Source organism: Pseudophryne corroboree, chromosome 6, assembly GCF_028390025.1.
Source record: "Pseudophryne corroboree isolate aPseCor3 chromosome 6, aPseCor3.hap2, whole genome shotgun sequence".
Lineage (NCBI taxonomy): Eukaryota > Metazoa > Chordata > Amphibia > Anura > Myobatrachidae > Pseudophryne > Pseudophryne corroboree.
The window spans coordinates 76,476,202-76,496,991 of NC_086449.1; the positions used below are offsets into that span (position 1 = coordinate 76,476,202).

General features: G+C 46.8%; 1 protein-coding gene across 4 annotated transcripts in view; it reads right to left on the reverse strand.

The window, feature by feature from the left end:
• Positions 1-2,419: 2,419 nt before the first annotated feature.
• Positions 2,420-20,790, reverse strand: part of RGL3 (ral guanine nucleotide dissociation stimulator like 3) — a 99,274-nt gene continuing 80,903 nt past the window's right edge. For 3 of the 4 annotated variants that reach the window (XM_063931220.1, XM_063931219.1, XM_063931221.1), the window contains 4 exons: positions 11,862-12,003; positions 7,674-7,862; positions 5,115-5,229; positions 2,420-3,737 (listed from right to left, as the gene is read on the reverse strand). In XM_063931220.1, the coding sequence (XP_063787290.1) occupies positions 3,646-3,737; positions 5,115-5,229; positions 7,674-7,862; positions 11,862-12,003 (538 nt within the window). In that variant the 3' untranslated portion in view covers positions 2,420-3,645. The remainder of the gene's footprint in view (positions 3,738-5,114; positions 5,230-7,673; positions 7,863-11,861; positions 12,004-20,790) is intronic. The other variant, XM_063931222.1, reaches the window with a different exon arrangement.

The following is a 20,790-nucleotide window of genomic DNA, read 5'->3' on the forward strand; positions in this document are numbered from 1 at the left end:
TAGCCCAGTGTACCCCGCAGCAGAAAACGAGATTTATGGTAAGAACTTACCTTTGTTAAATCTCTTTCTGCGAGGTACACTGGGCTCCACAAGGCGCTCACCCTGACGCACTTAGCTTCTTTGGGTTGGTATGGCATTAGCCGCTGACACTTCTCTTGTTGTGAGAGTGTGGTGTATGTGGCTACTAACCGTTGTCGTCTCTTTTCCTGCTACTGCATTGGGCTGGTTAACTAAAAACTGAGCTCCTGTGCAGGGAGGCGGGGTTATAGAGGAGGTGGTGCTGTGCATTCTGGGAACAGTCAAAGCTTTGAGCCTGTTGGTGCCTCGGATCAAGATCCTACTCTACACCCCATTGTCCAATCCTTGTGGAGCCCAGTGTACCTCACAGAAAGAGATTTAACAAAGGTAAGTTCTTACCATAAATCTATTTTTTTCCTTGTTTTTATTACGCATTTTGATAACACTTTTGATACTTATACAAATGGCCACCCAACACCAGCAGCTTGGACAAGGGTACTTAGCTCTCTCCATGGCCTTTCCATACAAGAGCCCTCATTTGACCCAGCACAATACCCATCTATCCATAGGTGTTTTAAAATAGAGCATTTATTTACCACAGATACAATGATCTAAGACATTACTGCTAATACAATGACTTTGAACCCTGTTTCCAGTATCATAGACCCAGACCCTGATGCTAGTACAATGACTTCAAGGACCTCCCACCAGTAGATTGTTCCCTCGCCCTCCTGCTGGTAGAATGTCCTCAGACACTCTCACCCAGAACCGGATTAAGGATATAGGGGGGCCTGGGGTACTTCAGACAGTGAGGCCCCTAATAAAGATATAGGCAGATTAATTATACGAATATATGTTACATATATATATGTGTGTGTGTGTGTGTGTGTGTGTGTGTGTGTGTGTGTATAGATATATTCATATATATGTGTGTGTGTATATATATATATATATATATATATATATATATATATATATATATATATATATATTCATACCAAGCGTTGGGTCCACACTCACGTTCTAAAATTTCTTTGCTGGGGTGCCGTCCAAAACTGGAGATCTAGTTAGAATCACCAGTATAATACACAAGCGAAGAAAATGGGAGCACTCACCAGTCTTCATTAAAGCAGAAATTTATTGTAAATTCATACCAGACAGAGCATCTGCTCTGTCTGGTATGAATTTACAATAAATTTCTGCTTTAATGAAGACTGGTGAGTGCTCCCATTTTCTTCGCTTGTATATATATTCATATATATGTGTGTGTGTGTATATATATATATATATATATATATATATATGTATGTGTGTATATATATATATATATATATGTGTGTGTGTGTGTATATATATATATATATATATATATATATATATATATATATATAATGTGTGTGTGTGTGTGTGTATATATATATATATATATATATATATATAATATACACACATATATATGACACAGAGCATATACAGTATATACAGCCAGCCTTACTTGAAGGAGAGGGAGAGCTGGTGCCTTTATCTCCTCCAAGCCGCACACAGCCACAGAACCTCCGCTGGAATCACAGGCCCTCCTTCCCTGCAGCCTGCGTGCCTAGCCAATGACTGAGCCGCAGGCTGCTCCTGTGCATAAACTATTGGACAGCTGAGCCGTCGCTCAGCTGCCCTGTCCTGCGGTGCGGCGCCATGGCTTTGAAGTGGGGAGCTGGGAGTGCTAGAGATCCGTTCTGTTGTGGGGGGGCCTTTTAGAAAGGGGGACCCGGGGTCCTTACCCCCAGGCCCCCCCCCTCCCTTAATCCGGCTCTGCTCTCACCCTTAGAATACCCCAGACCTTCCCACCAGCAGATTGCTGCTAGTCCCTAGCACCAGTAATGCCTCCCAATCCCTACCACCAGTAGAAAGCTCCGACGGTCTCCCCAAGAGAATGTCCCCAGTATTTCCCAACAGTAGAATACACCAGTAGAATGCCCAAATCTATCACCAGTAAAGTGCCCCTCACACCCTTGAATCAAGAGAATATCCCTAGAATTCAAAGAATGTTCCAAGAACCATCCACCAGTAGAATTCTACCAGATCCTCCGACCAGTAGAATACCCCCCAAACCCTTGTACAAAGAGAATGTCCCTAGTCTCTCCCACTAATAGTATGCCACAAGACCCTCTGAACAGCAGAATGCCCCCAAACCCTGACACCAAGAGAATATCCCCAGACCCTACCATCAGTAGAATGCCCCAAGACCCTCCTACCAGTAGAATGCCCCAAGACCCTCCCACCAGTAGGATGCCCCAACCATTACCTCCAGTAAAACTACCTCAGACCCACCCACCAATACAATGTCCCTTCCGTACAGTTATCTAAATTCTCTACTCCTTATTTCACAACGAGACTGCACTCCATATTAAAATTATTTTTTATTGCATGGCTCAAGTAATTAGAGGTCACGTTATTTGGACTTTAAAGCCCATCGTTGGCCATATTATTGGTCAAACTATTTATAATTGCATTATTAGTGCTCATGTTATTTGGTCCATAATGAGTGAAAATAAGATAATTAGCCTCGTTAGATCTTATATCTTAACGAGAAATCCATTAGTAATCACTTTGGTCACAAAACAAGTGGTCCTATATCAAGTGGGGACTGGGAAACAACGTGATAAAAGAGTCTCCACATACAGTACGTGGAGATGTGCAAGGTAACTCTATGGTGATTGGGAGGTCAGCTAGGAGGCATCAGCTAGTTCATATTAAACTATATATAGCCAGCTATAACCGTAAGCATCCTCTTGGCTCAAAAGTGGTTTTGGGGTCTCGTTTGGTCATTATATTTACATATATTATATATACTAATACCTAGATGTGCCTTCCCTATTTTATTCAGTCCTGATAGGAATCTACACACACCGGCTCCGCGTAACCCGCATCCAGGTCGATCCTTTGAAATATCATAAGCAGTAAAAGCAATCGTCCTTTCACCACCTCTAGCTCTCCTGACCTAGAGAACAGAGCAGAGCTCTCCGTGTGTACTCCATGTGGGGGAGTTGTATCAAAGCTTGGAGAGAGAAGTACCAATCAATCAGCTCCTAACTGTCATGTTACAGGCTGTGTTTGAAAAATACCAGCAGCTGATTGGTTGGCACTTTATCCCCCTCCACTGTATTTTTCTCCAAGGCTTAGTACGTAGACCCCATTATCTCTCTCCAAGCTTTGGTAAATCTCCCCCTGTATGTGTTGTCTTTTCATGGGTCGCCACTATTGTAACATATGTGTCCAAGATCATTTAAATAAAAATATCTAGCAAAACTAAAATCCAGATAAATACGTCTTAACAGAATAATACTGAATTTGGGGTGTTTGCACTTTGGGTGATGTTTATGAAACTTGCTGCACAGGCAACAGGCGCAGTATCCATAGCAACCACTATGCATCGTTTAGTTGAAAAGGGCAGCAAGTGTCTGGTTGCTATGGATTCCAGCACTGGTAGCTATGGTTTCCGGCAACTTTATAATGTTTGCCAGTGTCAATAAATGTCATTATTGGGTGTTTCAGAAAAATCTTGCAGTGCGTATTAAGTCAGGAAAGTGCACATAGTGGAGATGGATGTTAGTGGACTTGGCGGATGTAAGGTCAACTGACTCGTCTTCTCCTTAGCACAAAGTCAAAGTTGGCTGATGTATTCATGGCGTAGTATACATTGGCGGTGTCCGGGATGGTCAGTTCTGCAATAAGGAAAATGCTGGTTAGTAAGATACAGGAAGGTACTACAGAACACTGGCACCGACATAACAGGGACACAAACACACAATGAGATGGTCCACACGTGCACCACACGTATCGGAGCTACAGCAGCGCGGCATAAACACACTGGGTGCTGATTCAGAGACGAACGCAGAAGAGCGCGCAGCAGCGCTGGTCTATTGGCGGTCACCCTTCTGCTGCATTTTGCAAATGCCGCTACAGACTCCTTCCCTTGTGGTCCAAAGTGCTAGGACTGAGACGCAGACGCAGTAAAAGTTTTTAAGAAATTTCACGCATAAGTAAGTATTTGTAACAAAAAAATGCAGGCAGTGACAGCACCGAGGTTGGTGACACCCGGTGCGGCCTAGAGACCCTTTGCGCTGAAAGCATGGGCACTCCAAAAAGGGGTGTAGTTTCACAGACAGTGAAGCCCCACTGATGTCACTAAAGGGGGCGTGGCCTCACGAAATCCCCTGATTATTTCACTCCAGGGGCGTGCGGGCTGCTCTCGGAGACTCCTTCAGTACTGCCGGCTCCTTCTCAGTGACGGGAGCCGAGTGCTGCAAGATAATGTCACTCTGCAGCACTCGGCTCCTGTCACTGCAGAAGAACCAGCATTTTGGTGTCACCCCCGGGAAGGGTGACATTCGGGCGCTGCCCGCACCCCCCTTGTACCCTCTCTGGTTGCAGGCTGTTACATTTACCCCTAAGGGTTGCACGTAATGCCGATATTCACGCAAATGGAGGATGTTTTTCAACTGTGCATGCATCCAAGTTGCTAAAAACACGCACAGCGCATGTGGCCCGCAATGCGAGTGTACCGAGTCACAGGACCGATTGAGACTCACGAAATGCAATAGTCCCTGGGCGGTCACTATTCAGACACACAGACATGGACGAGCTATGGGAGTGACCGATAACTGACTGCAATACTCAATAATCCCCGATATTGGAGGCCATAATCTGACAGACCACCTGCTAGTTTCCATGGGGAGTCTGATGGTTGTGTCGCAGTCCTTGCACATTCAGACACAAAGACATACACCGGGGAAGAGCTTATACTAGTGTTTAGCAATATGTCACAGGTGCGACTGCGGCAAAAGATGTGCACACGGCCCCTAACTGCGTAAGACCCTTCCCGACACCAGCCAAAGCAGCACACCGGAAGAGTGCGCCCTTTGCCAGCGTCCAGCGGAGTCAGCCATTATTCCAACTCAGTCAATGTTTGTGAGAATGCTGCCTATCGGCTCACTAGGGAATAGGAATACCTCGGAGGTGTGAGGCACCGTCCTAGTGAATTCATTGGCCATCACATAAATCAGCTCCAATGTGACAATACTGTACGTGTCCATCCTCACCTTTACCGTCTGATAATAACTGCACCAGCTGGAAGTCGTCCGGGCCGCACAGGTCTATGTTATGTTTATGTAACGCCCTCTGTATCACCACCCGGGATTTGTCCTGGCTGGTGAGCTGCGGGATAAAGGGGTGTAGAGAGGACATGTATTAGTGACATTCATCTTTCCTAAGTAAAATTACAATAAAGAAGCAGAGAGTATAAACGTGTGGTCTTCAGTTTGCCGGCTGTCGGGATCCCAGCGTACAGTATACTGGTGCCGGAATCCCGACAGCCAGCATACCGACACCTTTTCTCCCCCTTGGGGGTCCACGACCCCCCTGAAGGGAGAATAGATAGCGTGGCGCCACCGTGCCTGCAGTATGGTGAGCGCAGCGGGCCCGCAAGGGGCTCATTTGCGCTCTCACCCAGCTGCTGGTATGCCGGCGGTCGGGAGCCCGGCCGCCGACATACCCTACTACACCCAGTATAAACAACCATCCATACAGTATTCCCAAGGTGACTGGGCATAAAATTGCATTGTCACACCACACGGAGTGTGTCAGGTCCTCCCGAGAGGCGTCCTCGCTTCTGAAGCATTAGGCTGCTCCCAATACTTTTACCATACATAGGGGGGTATTCAATTACGGCTGTTGTTTTGCCTAGGTGAAAAAACACCTAGCATTTTCCGCTATTTTTTTAGGGTGAATGGGGGTTCGCCCTATTCAATAGCAGGGCCGTTTCCTTGCCTAGGCAAAAAATTCAGCAGGAACAAAAAAACATGTGTATTGGTGAATCCACGTGTTTTTGCACCTGTGCCTGTGATAGTGCGGGCCGTTTTCGACGATTATGAGGCATTTTTTGCCTAAAAAAAAAAGGAAAAGGCATTGGCGAAAATGCCTTAAAAACAGGTGAAAATGGCCCGCAATTGAATATGCAGGGGGGGGTGAATTCGATAGCTCCAAAATTGTCACTATTCAGTTGCCACGGATACTAGAGTCCCCTGCCCCAACCACTCTGCAATGCAATGCTATGAAGGGACACAGGCTACAGACAAACGTGCTGACAGGCGGGACAGAGGGACCAAAAAATGTTGGGCCGTTGCAGCCCAACTTATGCGCTGCTAAGCCTGCGCCCCTCTTCCCTGATTGGTCAGTGTGCAGCACAAACAGGTATCTCCATTGATTGGTGAAAGCAATGATAGTTTCCCAGTCAGTGGATTCATGCCATCGCTACTAAGCACTAATGGTACCATCGATGGAGGCCCTCCAGTGGCCATCCCTAGAATGTGTTACAGTCACTCACATACAGGATCGCCTATAGAAGGGTTTGCCTCCGGCCAGCAGGTGTGGGGAGGGAACAGCAGGGAGTCCTTTACAGGGGGGGTTGTGGGTTGTTATGGATTAAGACGATTTTTGACAAAATCAGAAGATCCAACCAAACGTTCGCCACTACCTACTGGTGAAATGAGGGAGGACACCCAATAAATGCACTGATGTCGCATCTTCTGCACACACGCCAGATCAACTATCCACACAGGGATGGAGATCACTAGTGCGAATACCTGAGAGCGGATTGGACCACACTATCCATGGCTGTTTATGGGTGGTACGTGGGCTGGGCAGTGATCATGCTATTGCAATGAACTCTACTGGGAGTGTCTTGGCTGACACTCATTCACAATGTGCGAACGGCGATGGGACATCTGTATCAGCCGGATATTTTTGCACCCGCCATGGGGTTAGTGTAAGTCCAAGTACTAGTGATGGCAGCTGTAAGAACACTGGGCCCGATTCAGACCTGAATGCTGTTGTGCGAAATCACACAGCGGCCGATTATCGAGTGACTGCACATGCGTATGCACCGCAATGTGCAGGCGCATCGCCAAACAGCGACAGGATGGTGCGAAAATTTCGATCGCATGGGCGTTCGCAAGGTGATTGACAGGAGGAGGACATTTGTGGGTGGTAACTGACCGTTTACAGGGAATGTCAGGAAAAATGCAAGCGTTTTCAGGGCGCGTGTGTGACGTCAGCTCCGGCCCCGATCAGCCTGTTTGTATCGCACTGTGGGAGTAAGTCCTGGGCTACGCACAGACTAGAAAAATCATTAGATGGTGAGTGAGTTGCAAACAGATTGACAGCTGTCTGCTGTCTGGCAGAATTTTTGCACGGCGTACACATGCACTCGCACAGAGACACCGACACTTCCCTGTCACACAGAGACACCGGCACTTCCCTGTCACACAGAGACACCGGCACTTCCCTGTCACACACAGACACCGGCACTTCCCTGTCACACAGAGACACCGGCACTTCCCTGTCACACAGAGACACCGGCACTTCCCTGTCACACAGAGACACCGGCACTTCCCTGTCACACAGAGACACCGGCACTTCCCTGTCACACAGAGACACCGGCACTTCCCTGTCACACAGAGACACCGACACTTCCCTGTCACACAGAGACACCGGCACTTCCCTGTCACATAGAGACACCGATGCTTCCCTGTTACACAGAGTAACATGTACTACCCTGTCACATAGTATTATCAGCATTCACAGCGAATTTCAGATCTTACCAGTATGCTCTTATACAGGTTCCCATGAGTATTCTCCATGCTGACACGGATAATACAGAGATCAGCAATCTGCTGGTTGTATACAGGTAGGGAGGGGGAAACTGGGGAGCGGGGTGAGGAAAGAGGTCCAACTGCATCTTCTCTTAGTGGTGTGGTGGGTAGGTTGAAAGGTTCCAGCAATGTTCTCTCCTGCAACAGGTCCTTATCAGTTATGTCAATAATCATCTCATTACTACCCCTATAACATCTCATTACCAACTCCTGAGTGTCTTATTACCCCTGTAACATCTTATTACAGTAACCCAGCTCCTGAGTGTCTTATTACCCCTGTAACATCTTATTACAGTAACCCAGCTCCTGAGTGTCTTATTACCCCTGTAACATCTTATTACAGTAACCCAGCTCCTGAGTGTCTTATTACCCCTGTAACATCTTATTACAGTAACCCAGCTCCTGAGTGTCTTATTACACCTGTAATATCTTATTACAGTAACCCAGCTCCTGAGTGTCTTATTACCCCTGTAACATCTTATTACAGTAACCCAGCTCCTGAGTGTCTTATTACCCCTGTAACATCTTATTACAGTAACCCAGCTCCTGAGTGTCTTATTACCCCTGTAACATCATATTACAGTAACCCAGCTCCTGAGTGTCTTATTACCCCTGTAACATCTTATTACAGTAACCCAGCTCCTGAGTGTCTTATTACCCCTGTAACATCTTATTACAGTAACCCAGCTCCTGAGTGTCTTATTACCCCTGTAACATCTTATTACAGTAACCCAGCTCCTGAGTGTCTTATTACCCCTGTAACATCTTATTACAGTAACCCAGCTCCTGAGTGTCTTATTACCCCTGTAACATCTTATTACAGTAACCCAGCTCCTGAGTGTCTTATTACACCTGTAAGATCTTATTACAGTAACCCAGCTCCTGAGTGTCTTATTACCCCTGTAACATCTTATTACAGTAACCCAGCTCCTGAGTGTCTTATTACCCCTGTAACATCTTATTACAGTAACCCAGTTACTGAGTGTCTTATTACCCCTGTAATATTGTATTACAGTAACCCAGCTCCTGAGTGTCTTATTACACCTGTAAGATCTTATTACAGTAACCAAGCTCCTGAGTGTCTTATTACCCCTGTAACATCTTATTACAGTAACCCAGCTCCTGAGTGTCTTATTCCCCCTGTAACATCTTATTACAGTAACCCAGCTCCTGAGTGTCTTATTACCCCTGTAACATCTTATTACAGTACCCAGCTCCTGAGTGTCTTATTACACCTGTAAGATCTTATTACAGTAACCCAGCTCATGTGTGTCTTATTATCCCTGTAACATCTTATTACAGTAACCCAGCTCCTGAGTGTCTTATTACCCCTGTAACACCTTATTACAGTACCCCAGCTCCTGAGTGTCTTATTACCCCTGTAACATCTTATTACAGTAACCCAGCTCCTGAGTGTCTTATTACACCTGTAACATCGTATTACAGTAACCCAGCTCCTGAGTGTCTTATTACCCCTGTAACATCTTATTACAGTAACCCAGCTCCTGAGTGTCTTATTACACCTGTAACATCGTATTACAGTAACCCAGCTCCTGAGTGTCTTATTACCCCTGTAACATCTTATTACAGTATCCCAGCTCCTGAGTGTCTTATTACCCCTGTAACATCTTATTACAGTACCCAGCTCCTGAGTGTATTATTACCCCTGTAACATCTTATTACAGTAACCCAGCTCCTGAGTGTCTTATTACACCTGTAACATCGTATTACAGTAACCCAGCTCCTGAGTGTCTTATTACCCCTGTAACATCTTATTACAGTAACCCAGCTCCTGAGTGTCTTATTACCCCTGTAACATCTTATTACAGTACCCAGCTCCTGAGTGTCTTATTACCCCTGTAACATCTTATTACAGTAACCCAGCTCCTGAGTGTCTTATTACCCCAGTAACATCTTATTACAGTAACCCAGCTCCTGAGTGTCTTATTACCCCTGTAACATCTTATTACAGTGACCCAGCTCCTGAGTGTCTTATTCCCCCTGTAACATCTTATTACAGTAACCCAGCTCCTGAGTGTCTTATTACACCTGTAACATCGTATTACAGTAACCCAGCTCCTGAGTGTCTTATTACCCCTGTAACATCTTATTACAGTAACCCAGCTCCTGAGTGTCTTATTACCCCTGTAACATCTTATTACAGTAACCCAGCTCCTGAGTGTCTTATTACCCCTGTAACATCTTATTACAGTAACCTAGCTCCTGAGTGTCTTATTCCCCCTGTAACATCATATTACAGTAACCCAGCTCCTGAGTCTTATTCCCCCTGTAACATCATATTACAGTACCCCAGCTCCTGAGTGTCTTATTACCCCTGTAACATCAGATTACAGTATCCTAGCTCCTGAGTGTCTTATTACCCCTGTAACATCTTATTACAGTAACCCAGCTCCTGAGAGTCTTATTACCCCTGTAACATTTTATTATAATAACCCAGCTCCTGAGTGTCTTATTACCCCTGTAACATCTTAGGGGGTAATTCAGATCTGATCGCAGCAGAAAATGTGTTAGCTAATGGGCAAAACCATGGGGGTCATTCCGAGTTGATCGCTCGTTGACGATTTTCGCAACGGAGCGATTAAGGCAAAAATGCGCATGCGCATGGTACGCAGTGCGCATGTGCTAAGTATTTTAGCACAAAACTTAGTAGATTTACTCACGTCCGAACGAAGAATTTTCCTTGTTGAAGTGATCGGAGTGTGATTGACAGGAAGTGGGTGTTTCTGGGCGGAAACTGGCCGTTTTCTGGGAGTGTGCGGAAAAACGCAGGCGTGCCAGGATAATACGCGGAAGTGTCTGGAGAAACGGAGGAGTGGCTGGCCGAACGCAGGGCGTGTTTGTGATGTCAAACCAGGAACGAAACGGCCTGATCTGATCGCAGTGTAGGAGTAAGTTTCGAGCTACTCAGAAACTGCTAAGAATTTTCTATTCGCAATTCTGCTAATCTTTCGTTCGCAATTCTGCTAAGCTAAGATACACTCCCAGAGGGCGGCGGCCTAGCGTGTGCAATGCTGCTAAAATCTGCTAGCGAGCGAACAACTCGGAATGACCCCCAATGTGCACTGCAGGGGGGCAGATATAACATGTGCAGAGAGAGTTAGATTTGGGTGGGGTGTGTTCAAACTGAAATCTAAATTACAATTACAAAATAAAGCAGCCAGTATTTACCCTGCACAGAAACAATATAACCCACCCAAATCTAACTCCCTCTGCAAATGTTATATCTGCCCCACAGTGCACATGGTTTTGCCCATTAGCTAACAAATTTGCTGCTGCGATCAGATCTGAATTACCCCCTTGTTTTCTGTATTACAAACATAACAATTAGCAGCCGGCGCAGCTACCAGTCCATCTCTGCTGGATGTGAGAGAGGTTAGAAATGGAGGTATGAGGTGTGTGGGTGTCTAACCAGGAATAAATAATATATATCTTTGCACTTGGGGGGTAATTCTGAGTTGATCGCAGCAGCAAGTTTGTTACCAATTGGGAAAAACCATGTGCACTGCAGGGGGGCAGATATAACATGTGCAGAGAGAGTTAGATTTGGGTGGGTTATATTGTTTCTGTGTAGGGTAAATACTGGCTGCTTTATTTTTACACTGCAATTTAGATTTCAGTTCAAATACACCCCACCCAAATCTAACTCTCTCTGCACATGTTACATCTGCAACCCCTGCAGTGCACATGGGGGGTAATTCCAAGTTGATCGCAGCAGTATTTTTGATAGCAATTGGGCAAAACCATGTGCCCTGCAGGGGGGGCAGATATTACATTTGCAGAGAGAGTTAGATTTGGGTGGGTTATTTTATTTCTGTGCAGGGTAAATACTGGCTGCTTTATTTTTACACTGCAAATTAGATTGCAGATTGAACACACCACACCCAAATCTAACTCTCTCTGCACATGTTATATCTGCCTCCCCTGCAGTGCACATGGTTTTGCCCAATTGCTAACAGAAATCCTGCTGCAATCAACTTGGAATTACCCCCATGATTTTGCCCAACTGCTAACAAATTTGCTGCTACGATTAACTCAGAATTAGGCCCTTGGCCCACACATTCCCTCGCTCTGTCACTGTGGCTCAGCACATGATGTAACATCATATTACACACTCACTGTTAGTTTGCCTGAGGCCGGCTCCGCAGGGCACAGTGCTGCAATAAGTCCTTCATCAATCTCACAGCTGCTGCAGGATCCTGACGGGGATACTCTGTCACCATTCATCTTGGGACTAAATACTTCCGAGCCCAGTAATAACCTGCAGCATAGGAGAAGATGTACATGACAGAACAACTGAATTGCATAATACACCTCTATGTAATACAGCTACAGTATATGTAATACAACACCCATAACATATCCATTTTGTGGTCTGAAATAGGGATTTTTGTTTACTTACCGTAAAATCTCTTTCTCTGATTCCATCTTGGGGACGCTGCGCACTTATTGCTGGGTGTGTGGGTAAAGGAGTTTGGCACAGAACCTATAGAAAACTAACTCCTCCCCCCTCTAACCCCTCCCATCTCTAGCCTGACTAACCAGTACCTCAGTTAGCGCTTAGCCAAGCCGAAAGAGACAAAACAGAATACAACCAATAAACCAGACAAATATATGGGAGGGATCGCAGCGTTCCCCAGATGGAATCAGAGAAAGAGATTTTACGGTAAATAAACAAAAATCCCTATTTCTTTTTCATCCATCTGGGGGACGCTGCGCACTTACTGCTGGGATTTCCCAAAGCAAGCTAATTAGAGGAGGGAGACACAGACGGCATAGCTGTCTGCAAAATTCGACGCCCAACAGAGGCAGCCTTCACACCAAAAGTATGAAAATGGTAGAACTTCGTGAAGGTATGCACGGATGACCAGGTCGTCGCCCTACACAGCTGGTCCACAGAAACACCCCCGCAAACAGCCCAAGAGGCTCCAACAGCCCTAGTCGAATGAGCCCGTATTGGATCAGGAACGGCAACATTAGAAGATATGTATGCCTGCCGAATGGTCGAAGTCACCCAACGAGCCACCGTATTCTTAGAAGCCGGCCAACCCCGTTTGGGTGTGTCAATCAACACCAACTAATCTGTATGACGAACAGATTCAGTACGAGACAAATAAATGTGTAAGGCCCTAACAGCATACAGTAAGGCCAAATGAATATCCTCCCCGGAGGAAGAAGGAGTAAACGCTGGAAGGACAATGTCCTGATTTAGGTGGAAAGCCGACACAACCTGCGGAAGGAAGGAAGGTTTTGTACGCAGAACCACTCGGTCATCATGAAAAACCAACAAAGGCGGCCTGCAAGAAAGAGCCGCCAACTCAGATACACGTCTGGCTGAGGCAATGGCCAAAAAGAAAACAACCTTGAGTGTTAGGAATCGAAATTCCAGATTCCAATGGTTCAAACGGAGATTTTTGAAGAGCCGTAAGAACTAAATTCAAGTCCCAGGGAGGAGCCGGGGGAACAAAAGAAGGTTGAATCTAAAGTACTCCCTGAAGAAATTTCTGGACCTCTGGAATGAGAGCCAAGCTTTTTTGAAAAAGTACCGATAAAGCAGAGACCTGTCCTTTAAGTGAGACCCTCCTGAAGGAAAGACAACAGGCGAGGTACCCTAAATAGGTCCGGTACCAATCCACGTTTTTCACACCAAGCAATGTAAATACACCACACCCTGTGATAAATTCCAGAAGTTACCGGCTTCCTAGCCTGAATCATCGTTTGTACGACTGGCCGAGATAATCCTTTAGCTGTTCAAATGCTGGATTCAAGAACCATGCTGTCAAAGCCAGCCGATTTAAATCTGGGTGGCGACATGGTCCTTGATAGAAGAAGGTCCGGTCGCAGAGGGAGACGGAAAGATTCCCTGACTACCATGCCGCACAGAAGAGTATACCACTGGCGACGCGGCCAATCTGGAGCTACCAGAATGACTGGCAGGCCTTCTCGCCGCATTCGTTGAAGTAGACGTGGAATTAGCGGAATCGGTGGAAACACATATCCCAGTTGAAACTGCCATGGAGCTGTCAAGGCATCGATTACAGTCGCCTGAGGATCCTGAGTGCGCGACCCGTAGTAAGGGAGCTTTTTGTTGCGACGAGACGACATGAGATCTATGTCGGGCGCTCCCCACAGAGACACTAGAGTAAGAAACACCTCCTGGTGAAGCTCCCACTCTCCCAGGTGAACTGTGTGACGGCTTAAGAAATCTGCTTCCCAGTGTTCGACTCCCGGAATGTGAATCGTGGAGATGGCCGGAACCCAACGCTCTGCCCACGTGAGAATATGAGTGACCTCTTTCATGGCGTTCCAGCTTCGAGTTCCTCCTTGTCTGTTTATGTAAGCCACCGCCATGGCGTTGTCGGACTGAACCCGAACTGGATGACCCTGGACCACGGTTTGTATTTAAATGAGCGCATACCGGATCGCTCGCAATTCCAAAATGTTGATCTGTAACAATGATTCCTGACTGTTCCAGAGTCCCTGAAAATGGTGAGTTTGAAACACCGCTCCCCAACCCATGAGGCTGACTTCCATGGTGACCATCATCCAATACAAATTGTGAACGGAGCTCCCTTGGTCAGATTGTGGCTGTGAAGCCACCAGTGGAGCGATTTACGAGTCTGTACCGTCAAGCAGAACAACTGTAATTCGAGGTGTCGTCCCATCCGAGCCCAACAGCTGAGAATCTGAGCTTGAAGGGGTCGGGCATGAAATCTAGCATATGGGACTGCCTCGAAGGTTGCAACGATTTTTCCTAACACCTGCATGCATCTGAGAACTGAAACCATTGGTAATTGTAACAGTGTTCGAGTTCTGGACCGTAGGTCCTGGGTTTTTTCCTGAGGAAGAAACACTCTCTGGCTCCTGGTGTCGAATAAGAGTTCCAGAAACATCATCTTCTGAGAAGGAAGCAGCGACGATTTTGGGAAATTTATTATCCATCCGAAGGACTGCAGGGTGTCTATTGTGAGTCGCAAGTGTTGATGAAGAATCGTCTCTGATGGGGCCTTGATTAACAGATCGTCCAAGTAAGGAGTAATGTTGACTCCCTGACACCTCAGTACTGCCACGATATGGCCCATGAGTCTTTGTAAACACTCGAGGGGCCATGGAGAGACTGAATGGGAGAGCTTGAAACTGAAAATGCCAAGGGTCGACTACAAATTATAGAAGATATTGATGACCAGTCCAAATGGGAACATGTAGGTATGCATCCTTTATGTCTATGGAAGCCAAATATTTCTCCTGCTATATGGCGGCGATAATTGAACGAATGGATTCCATTTTTAATTTCTGGACAGAGAGATACGGGTTTAGGCATTTGAGATTTAAAATGGGTCGGGACGAACCGTCCGGTTTGTTTACGATAAAAAGACTCAAGGAAAATCCCTGACATCTTTGCTGGTTGGGAACTGGAAGAATTACTCCATTGTGTAAAAGCGTGGCCGTTGCTTGAAGGAGAGCTTGACACCTGGAGGGATCGCTTGGGAGAGGGGTGACGAAAAAATGATGTGGGACTGGTTCCTCGAGATCTAAGATATATCCTCTGGAGATGACTCCTGTCACCCACCGATCTGGTTTTGACAGGAGCCACACATCCTTGAACTGTAGTAACCGAGCCCCGACCACCAGTGATCCCTTCGGAGACCTCGAAGCGTCATACAGTAGGCTTGTCAGTAGACTTAATAGCTGGTCTACGAGTTGCCTGTATTCCTCTACCTCTGAATGCTCCTCTTCGTGGAAATCTGTAAAAAGCCTGAAATGACTGGAAACTTCCTCTTCCCTGAGTACGAAAGGACCGAAACTTCGTGGATTTCGGTTTTTGAGGGGCAACTGGAAAAAAAGGACTCTTGCCTCCAGTAGTATCTGAAATAATCTTTTTTTAGTTCCGATCCAAAAAGAAACTCCCCTTCAAAGGGCATGGTTGTTAAAGTCTGTTTTGAATCGGAGTCAGCGTTCCAAACCCAAAGCCAGAGAGATCTTCTTGCCGTTACAGCCAAGGAAGTTACACGTGACTGAAGCGCAGCAGAGTCCAACAAGGCTTCACCTACATAAGTCAGAGTTTTAGAAATCTGTTCTGCTAATTGAATAGCTTCTGACGGATCGTCAGATTGCATTTCAGACACCACTTGTGCTAGCCAGTCATCCACGGCCTTAAGAACCCAAGCGCCAGCGAGAATTGGACGTAGGGAAATACCTGATAGAGCAAACATAGATTTAAGGATTGCCTCTATTTTCCTATCTGTAGGATCTTTCAAGGTCACAGACTGTACGGAGGGAATAACCGTAGCCTTCGCCAAGTGTGTAATAGGGGCATCTACCTTTGGGGCCATTTCCCAAAATCTAGTGTCCTCCTCCTTAAAGGGATACAGAAATCTCAATTTCTTAGGGGCCTGGAAACGAGAGTCCGGTTTAAACCAGGGCTCCTTCAAAATATCCGCAAAGTGTTCAATATTAATCCTTCTGGATCTCTCTGCATCATTTGATACCATGGACCATGGGCTTCTGATTGAGCAACTGATACATTTTTGTGGACTGGGTGGGACAGTCCTAAGCTGGTTCAAATAATTTCTCACAGACAAGTCACAGAGAGTATCGTCTGGAGTATACTCATCACCATCAGTGTCATTGACATGTGGTGTCCAACAAGGTTCTATACTATCCCCCATGCTTTTTGCAGTATACCTGCTCCCACTGGGTGAAATAATCAGGCGCCATGGGCTGGTCTACCACTGCTATGCAGATGATACACAACTGTACTTGTCCTTTGCTCTGGGCACTGATAACCCAGTAGCAACCCTAAATGGCTGTCTAGCTGAACTCCAGAAGTGGATGAGTGCCAGTTGGCTGTGACTGAACAACGGATAAAACAGAGGTCCTTATGATAGGACCGCAACATCAAAGGACAAGACTACAGCATAGCCAACCAACTGGACTTACACTCGGGGATTCAGATTTACAAACCACTGATCGTGTGCGGAATCTTGGCGTTGTCCTGGATAGTGGCTTGACACTTAAACATCAGATATCAGCCACAATCAAATCCTCATTCTTTCACCTGAGGAACATAGCCAGAATCAAGCACTTAATTCCCTCAAATGATCTACCAAAAGTCATCCATGCATTTGTATCATCTCGATTAGACTACTGTAATGCCCTCTACCTTGGTCTCCCAGCAAAAGAATTGCACCGCTTACAGCTGGTGCAAAACACAGCTGCCAGGCTGTTGACCGACCAGCCCCGTTCTAGGCACATAACACCCATACTCTACTCCCTTCACTGGCTGCCTGTAAGATGGCGAATCATCTTCAAGATTGGCTTACTGAGTTTCAAAGCACTACATGACCAGGGCCCAAGGTACCTGAAGCAGCTTTTGACCCCAGACTGTCCCACTAGATTACTGCGATCTGTAGTTGAAGGACTTTTAGCAATAGTTAGAATCTTCCATAATTTATCTGGGGGTCGAGCTTTTAGTCATGCGGCTCCGACTCTATGGAACGCACTACCCCGCACAGTGCGAGAGGCCCCAACTATAGAGTCCTTCAAAAGTAGACTCAAGACTTTCCTGTTTACTCAAGCATTTCCATAATATCCCTTTAGTATATTCATGCTTCTGTATTTTATGAAAAGCTGTTCTGTACTTCATTATTTTCTGTACTATATTATGCTATGTATCTGTTAAGCACCTTGAGTCCTATTGGAGAAAGAGTGCTATATAAATACAATTATTATTATTATTATTAAGTCTCCGCCACTGCCGCATCCTGGAGATCAAGAGTGACGGATGGCTTCTATCAGCAATCTGACACCTGAGCTCGTAGATAGCTCCTCTTCTTCCCAAGCCGAAGCATCCTCCCACTCTGGGTCTACTTCACCTTCCTCTAAGGGGGAGGTCATAAAATCTAACTCCTCCCCTGGACAAGTTATAGCGGGTAATGGCTGTGGGCGTATTGCAGCAGTAGAACTGCTCGAAGAGTTGACAATCTTGTTCAAAGACTGAGTTAAATCAGAGAGACACTTGCCCATATTTTTTGCCCACAGTGGCTCCTCGGTAGTCTGACTGGAATCAGCAACCGATTTGGACGGACATAAATCTGATACGGCATTGGCCATGTGTTTGGCCCACAGAGGCATAGACTGATCTGCAGAACCTGCTGGTCCGCAACCGGTGTGCCAGAGCACGTACCTTTTGAAAGCTTTGAACCACATTGTGAACAGGCAAAATAAACAACCAAGGATGTTTTCCCTTTTGCAGATTTGTCCAGCTTATATTGGCCATTTTTCTATTTCTAAACAGTGGAACAATAAGTAATAAAAACCAAAAAAATTGTTCCTTATATACCCCTTGAATAACCGGGTGAATTTTATCCTATTAGTGAACCTCACTATGATAATGAGTGTAACACTAAGTGACAGGCTCTGCCAATATATATATATATAAAGGTTAGCCAATAACACAATGATAACTAATATACTTGCTGTTGCTTGATCCCCCTCTGTAATGAACAGAGTGAGAGTTGCTTTATGTGTGTGTAATGTGCTGCGCAGCATCCCCCGTACTGAAGCTGCAGAAGATGGCGCCCGGAGCTCAAGACCTCCCACAGAAGCTGAGCGGATGTGTGCGCGGGCTTAAGAAGGCAGGAAGTGTTTCCTTCCTCTCTAGCTTCACCGCCGTGGCTGGTCAAAATGCCCTTCAGGAGAAGGACCCTTGTATCCGAAAGGCCGCGGCTCCCCTTCAGGAGAAGGACTGCGGCGCGTTTTAACACAGAGTGTCTGGCGGGCAGCGGGAAGGTATTAACCTTCCTTCACTCTCGCTCCGCCTGTACCACCAGCCAGCAATGATAGCGGTAGCAGTGATAAAGTAACCCATGCTACCCAGCGCCGCAGCTCACCCCCGGAAGGGGGGGGGAGGCCTGTGGGGAAATTGCTGACACGTAAAGCACAGCAAGAGTAAAAATCTATGAACACACACACACACACACACACACATATATATATATATATATATATATATATATGGTACAGCCCAATGCTGCCAAGACAGATTGTGGCTGTCCTGTACCTTATCAGTGCCTCCTTGCAGTGGCGGAAGTACCGGAGGCAATGGAGTCGAATGCCGCCGGGCTCCAGCAGTGAAGGGGGCACCTTCTCCATTGCCTCAGGTGCACTTCCATCACTGTGCACCAGCAACTTACACTGTACGAGCAAAGGGGATGTGGGGTTGGCTGGCGCCTGTCCCGACTGACACCCCAGCTCCCGAGTCCCGCCCCCAGACTCTGCGTGCTGACGGGCTCCCTCCTGCTGACTCCCATGCTGCCCAGCTCTCGCCCCATGACACCGGCTCCCTCCCGCAGTCACTCCGGCTCCCGCCCCGACACAGCACCTGGCCAGCTTCCACCCGCTGACACCGCGGCTGCCCGGCTCCCTCCCGCAGTCACTCCGGCTCCCGCCCTGACACCGCACCAGGCCGGCTCCCTCCCGCTGACACCGCGGCTGCCCGGCTCCCTCCCGCAGTCACTCCGGCTCCCGCCCCGACATCGCACCTGGCCGGCTCCCACCCGTTGACACTGCGGCTGTCCGGCTCCCTCCCGCTGACACACAGGCTCCCGCTGACACCGCGGCTGCCCGGCTACCTTCTGCAGAACCATCTAACTCCCCTTGCTTTTTCTCCACAGTCCAGGAGCTGCTGTGGGAAGAAATTGGTGCGAAGAGGGGACTAACGACTGGTGGGTCGGGACAATGGCTGTGTGTGTGTAAATGTATATGTGTGTGTGTGTGTGTGTGTGTGTGTGTGTGTGTGTGTGTGTGTGTGTGTGAATTTGTACAGTATCTATGTGGCTGTGTGTGTATATGTGATGGGTGTGTGTGTATATGTATATATGTGATGTGTGTGTGTGTATATGGATGCTGTATGTGTATTTGTATACATGTGTGTGTATATGTGGCTGTGTTGGGGGGGCACCATCATCTGTTTCGCCTCCGGGCGTCTACTATAAACTTACGCCCCTGCCTCCTCGGATCCTGTCCGGATAGAGAGCCCCAGTGTCCGAAGTATGGTGACCATCCAGTGGCAGATTAGAGTGGGAAAATAACTTACACTAACTAACCCCACTCCAGCAGTACCTGCCACCAGTATACTGGGACTAGGTACCCCAGAAAAACTAAATAAAACAACAACAAAAACCTAACTAAAAGCTATAGGTAAAAAAACTGTGTCTGTAGTCCACAGGCACAAAACTAAAACTGAGGTACTGGTTAGTCAGGCTGGAGATGGGAAGGGTTAGAGGGGGGAGGAGTTAGTTTTCTATAGGTTCTGTGCCAAACTCCTTTACCCATACACTCTAACCCAGCAGTAAGTGCGCAGCATCCCCAGATGGATGAAAGAGATACAATGTTCATGAGTATGCCAGCAGTACGCTAGGAATTGGTGAGGTCATTGAGATACCTGTCAAAATTGACCTATAAGAAGTGGGTCTGTTGAGCAACAACTTGGGTCCTCCTGAACCAGACAAGCATACTGGGAGGAGGAAAAGCCTGGATGGTATCAGAGCTAGGCACTGTATGGACCTGGCAAGGAGGCTAGGGTTCAAGATAACTGTGTGGACCTCTCACGGTCCACACAAACCTGATCAATGAGAGTGTGTGAGATCATACAAGCTTAGCAATAGGACTAGTGTAATGACTGTTGCTACAATATGGAGAGTTAGCCTAGTGTGGTGACTGGAGTTCCAGAGAGTGGACCCAGTGAGAGGACAGGAGCTATGGAGAATGGACCTAGTGTAATCACTGTAGCTACAGTATGGAAAGTGAGCCTAGTGAGAGCACTGGAGTTATGGGAAAGTTGGATTAGTGTTGGGACTGCAGCTATGGAGAATGGACGTAGTGTGGGGACTGCAACAAGTGGACGTAGGGTGATGACTGGAACTACAATATGGAGATTGGACCTAGTAGAAGGAATGAAGCTATGGAGATTGGACCTAGTAAGAAAACTGGAGCTATGGAGAATAGACCTAGTGAGGAGACAGAAGCTATGGAGAATGGACTTAGT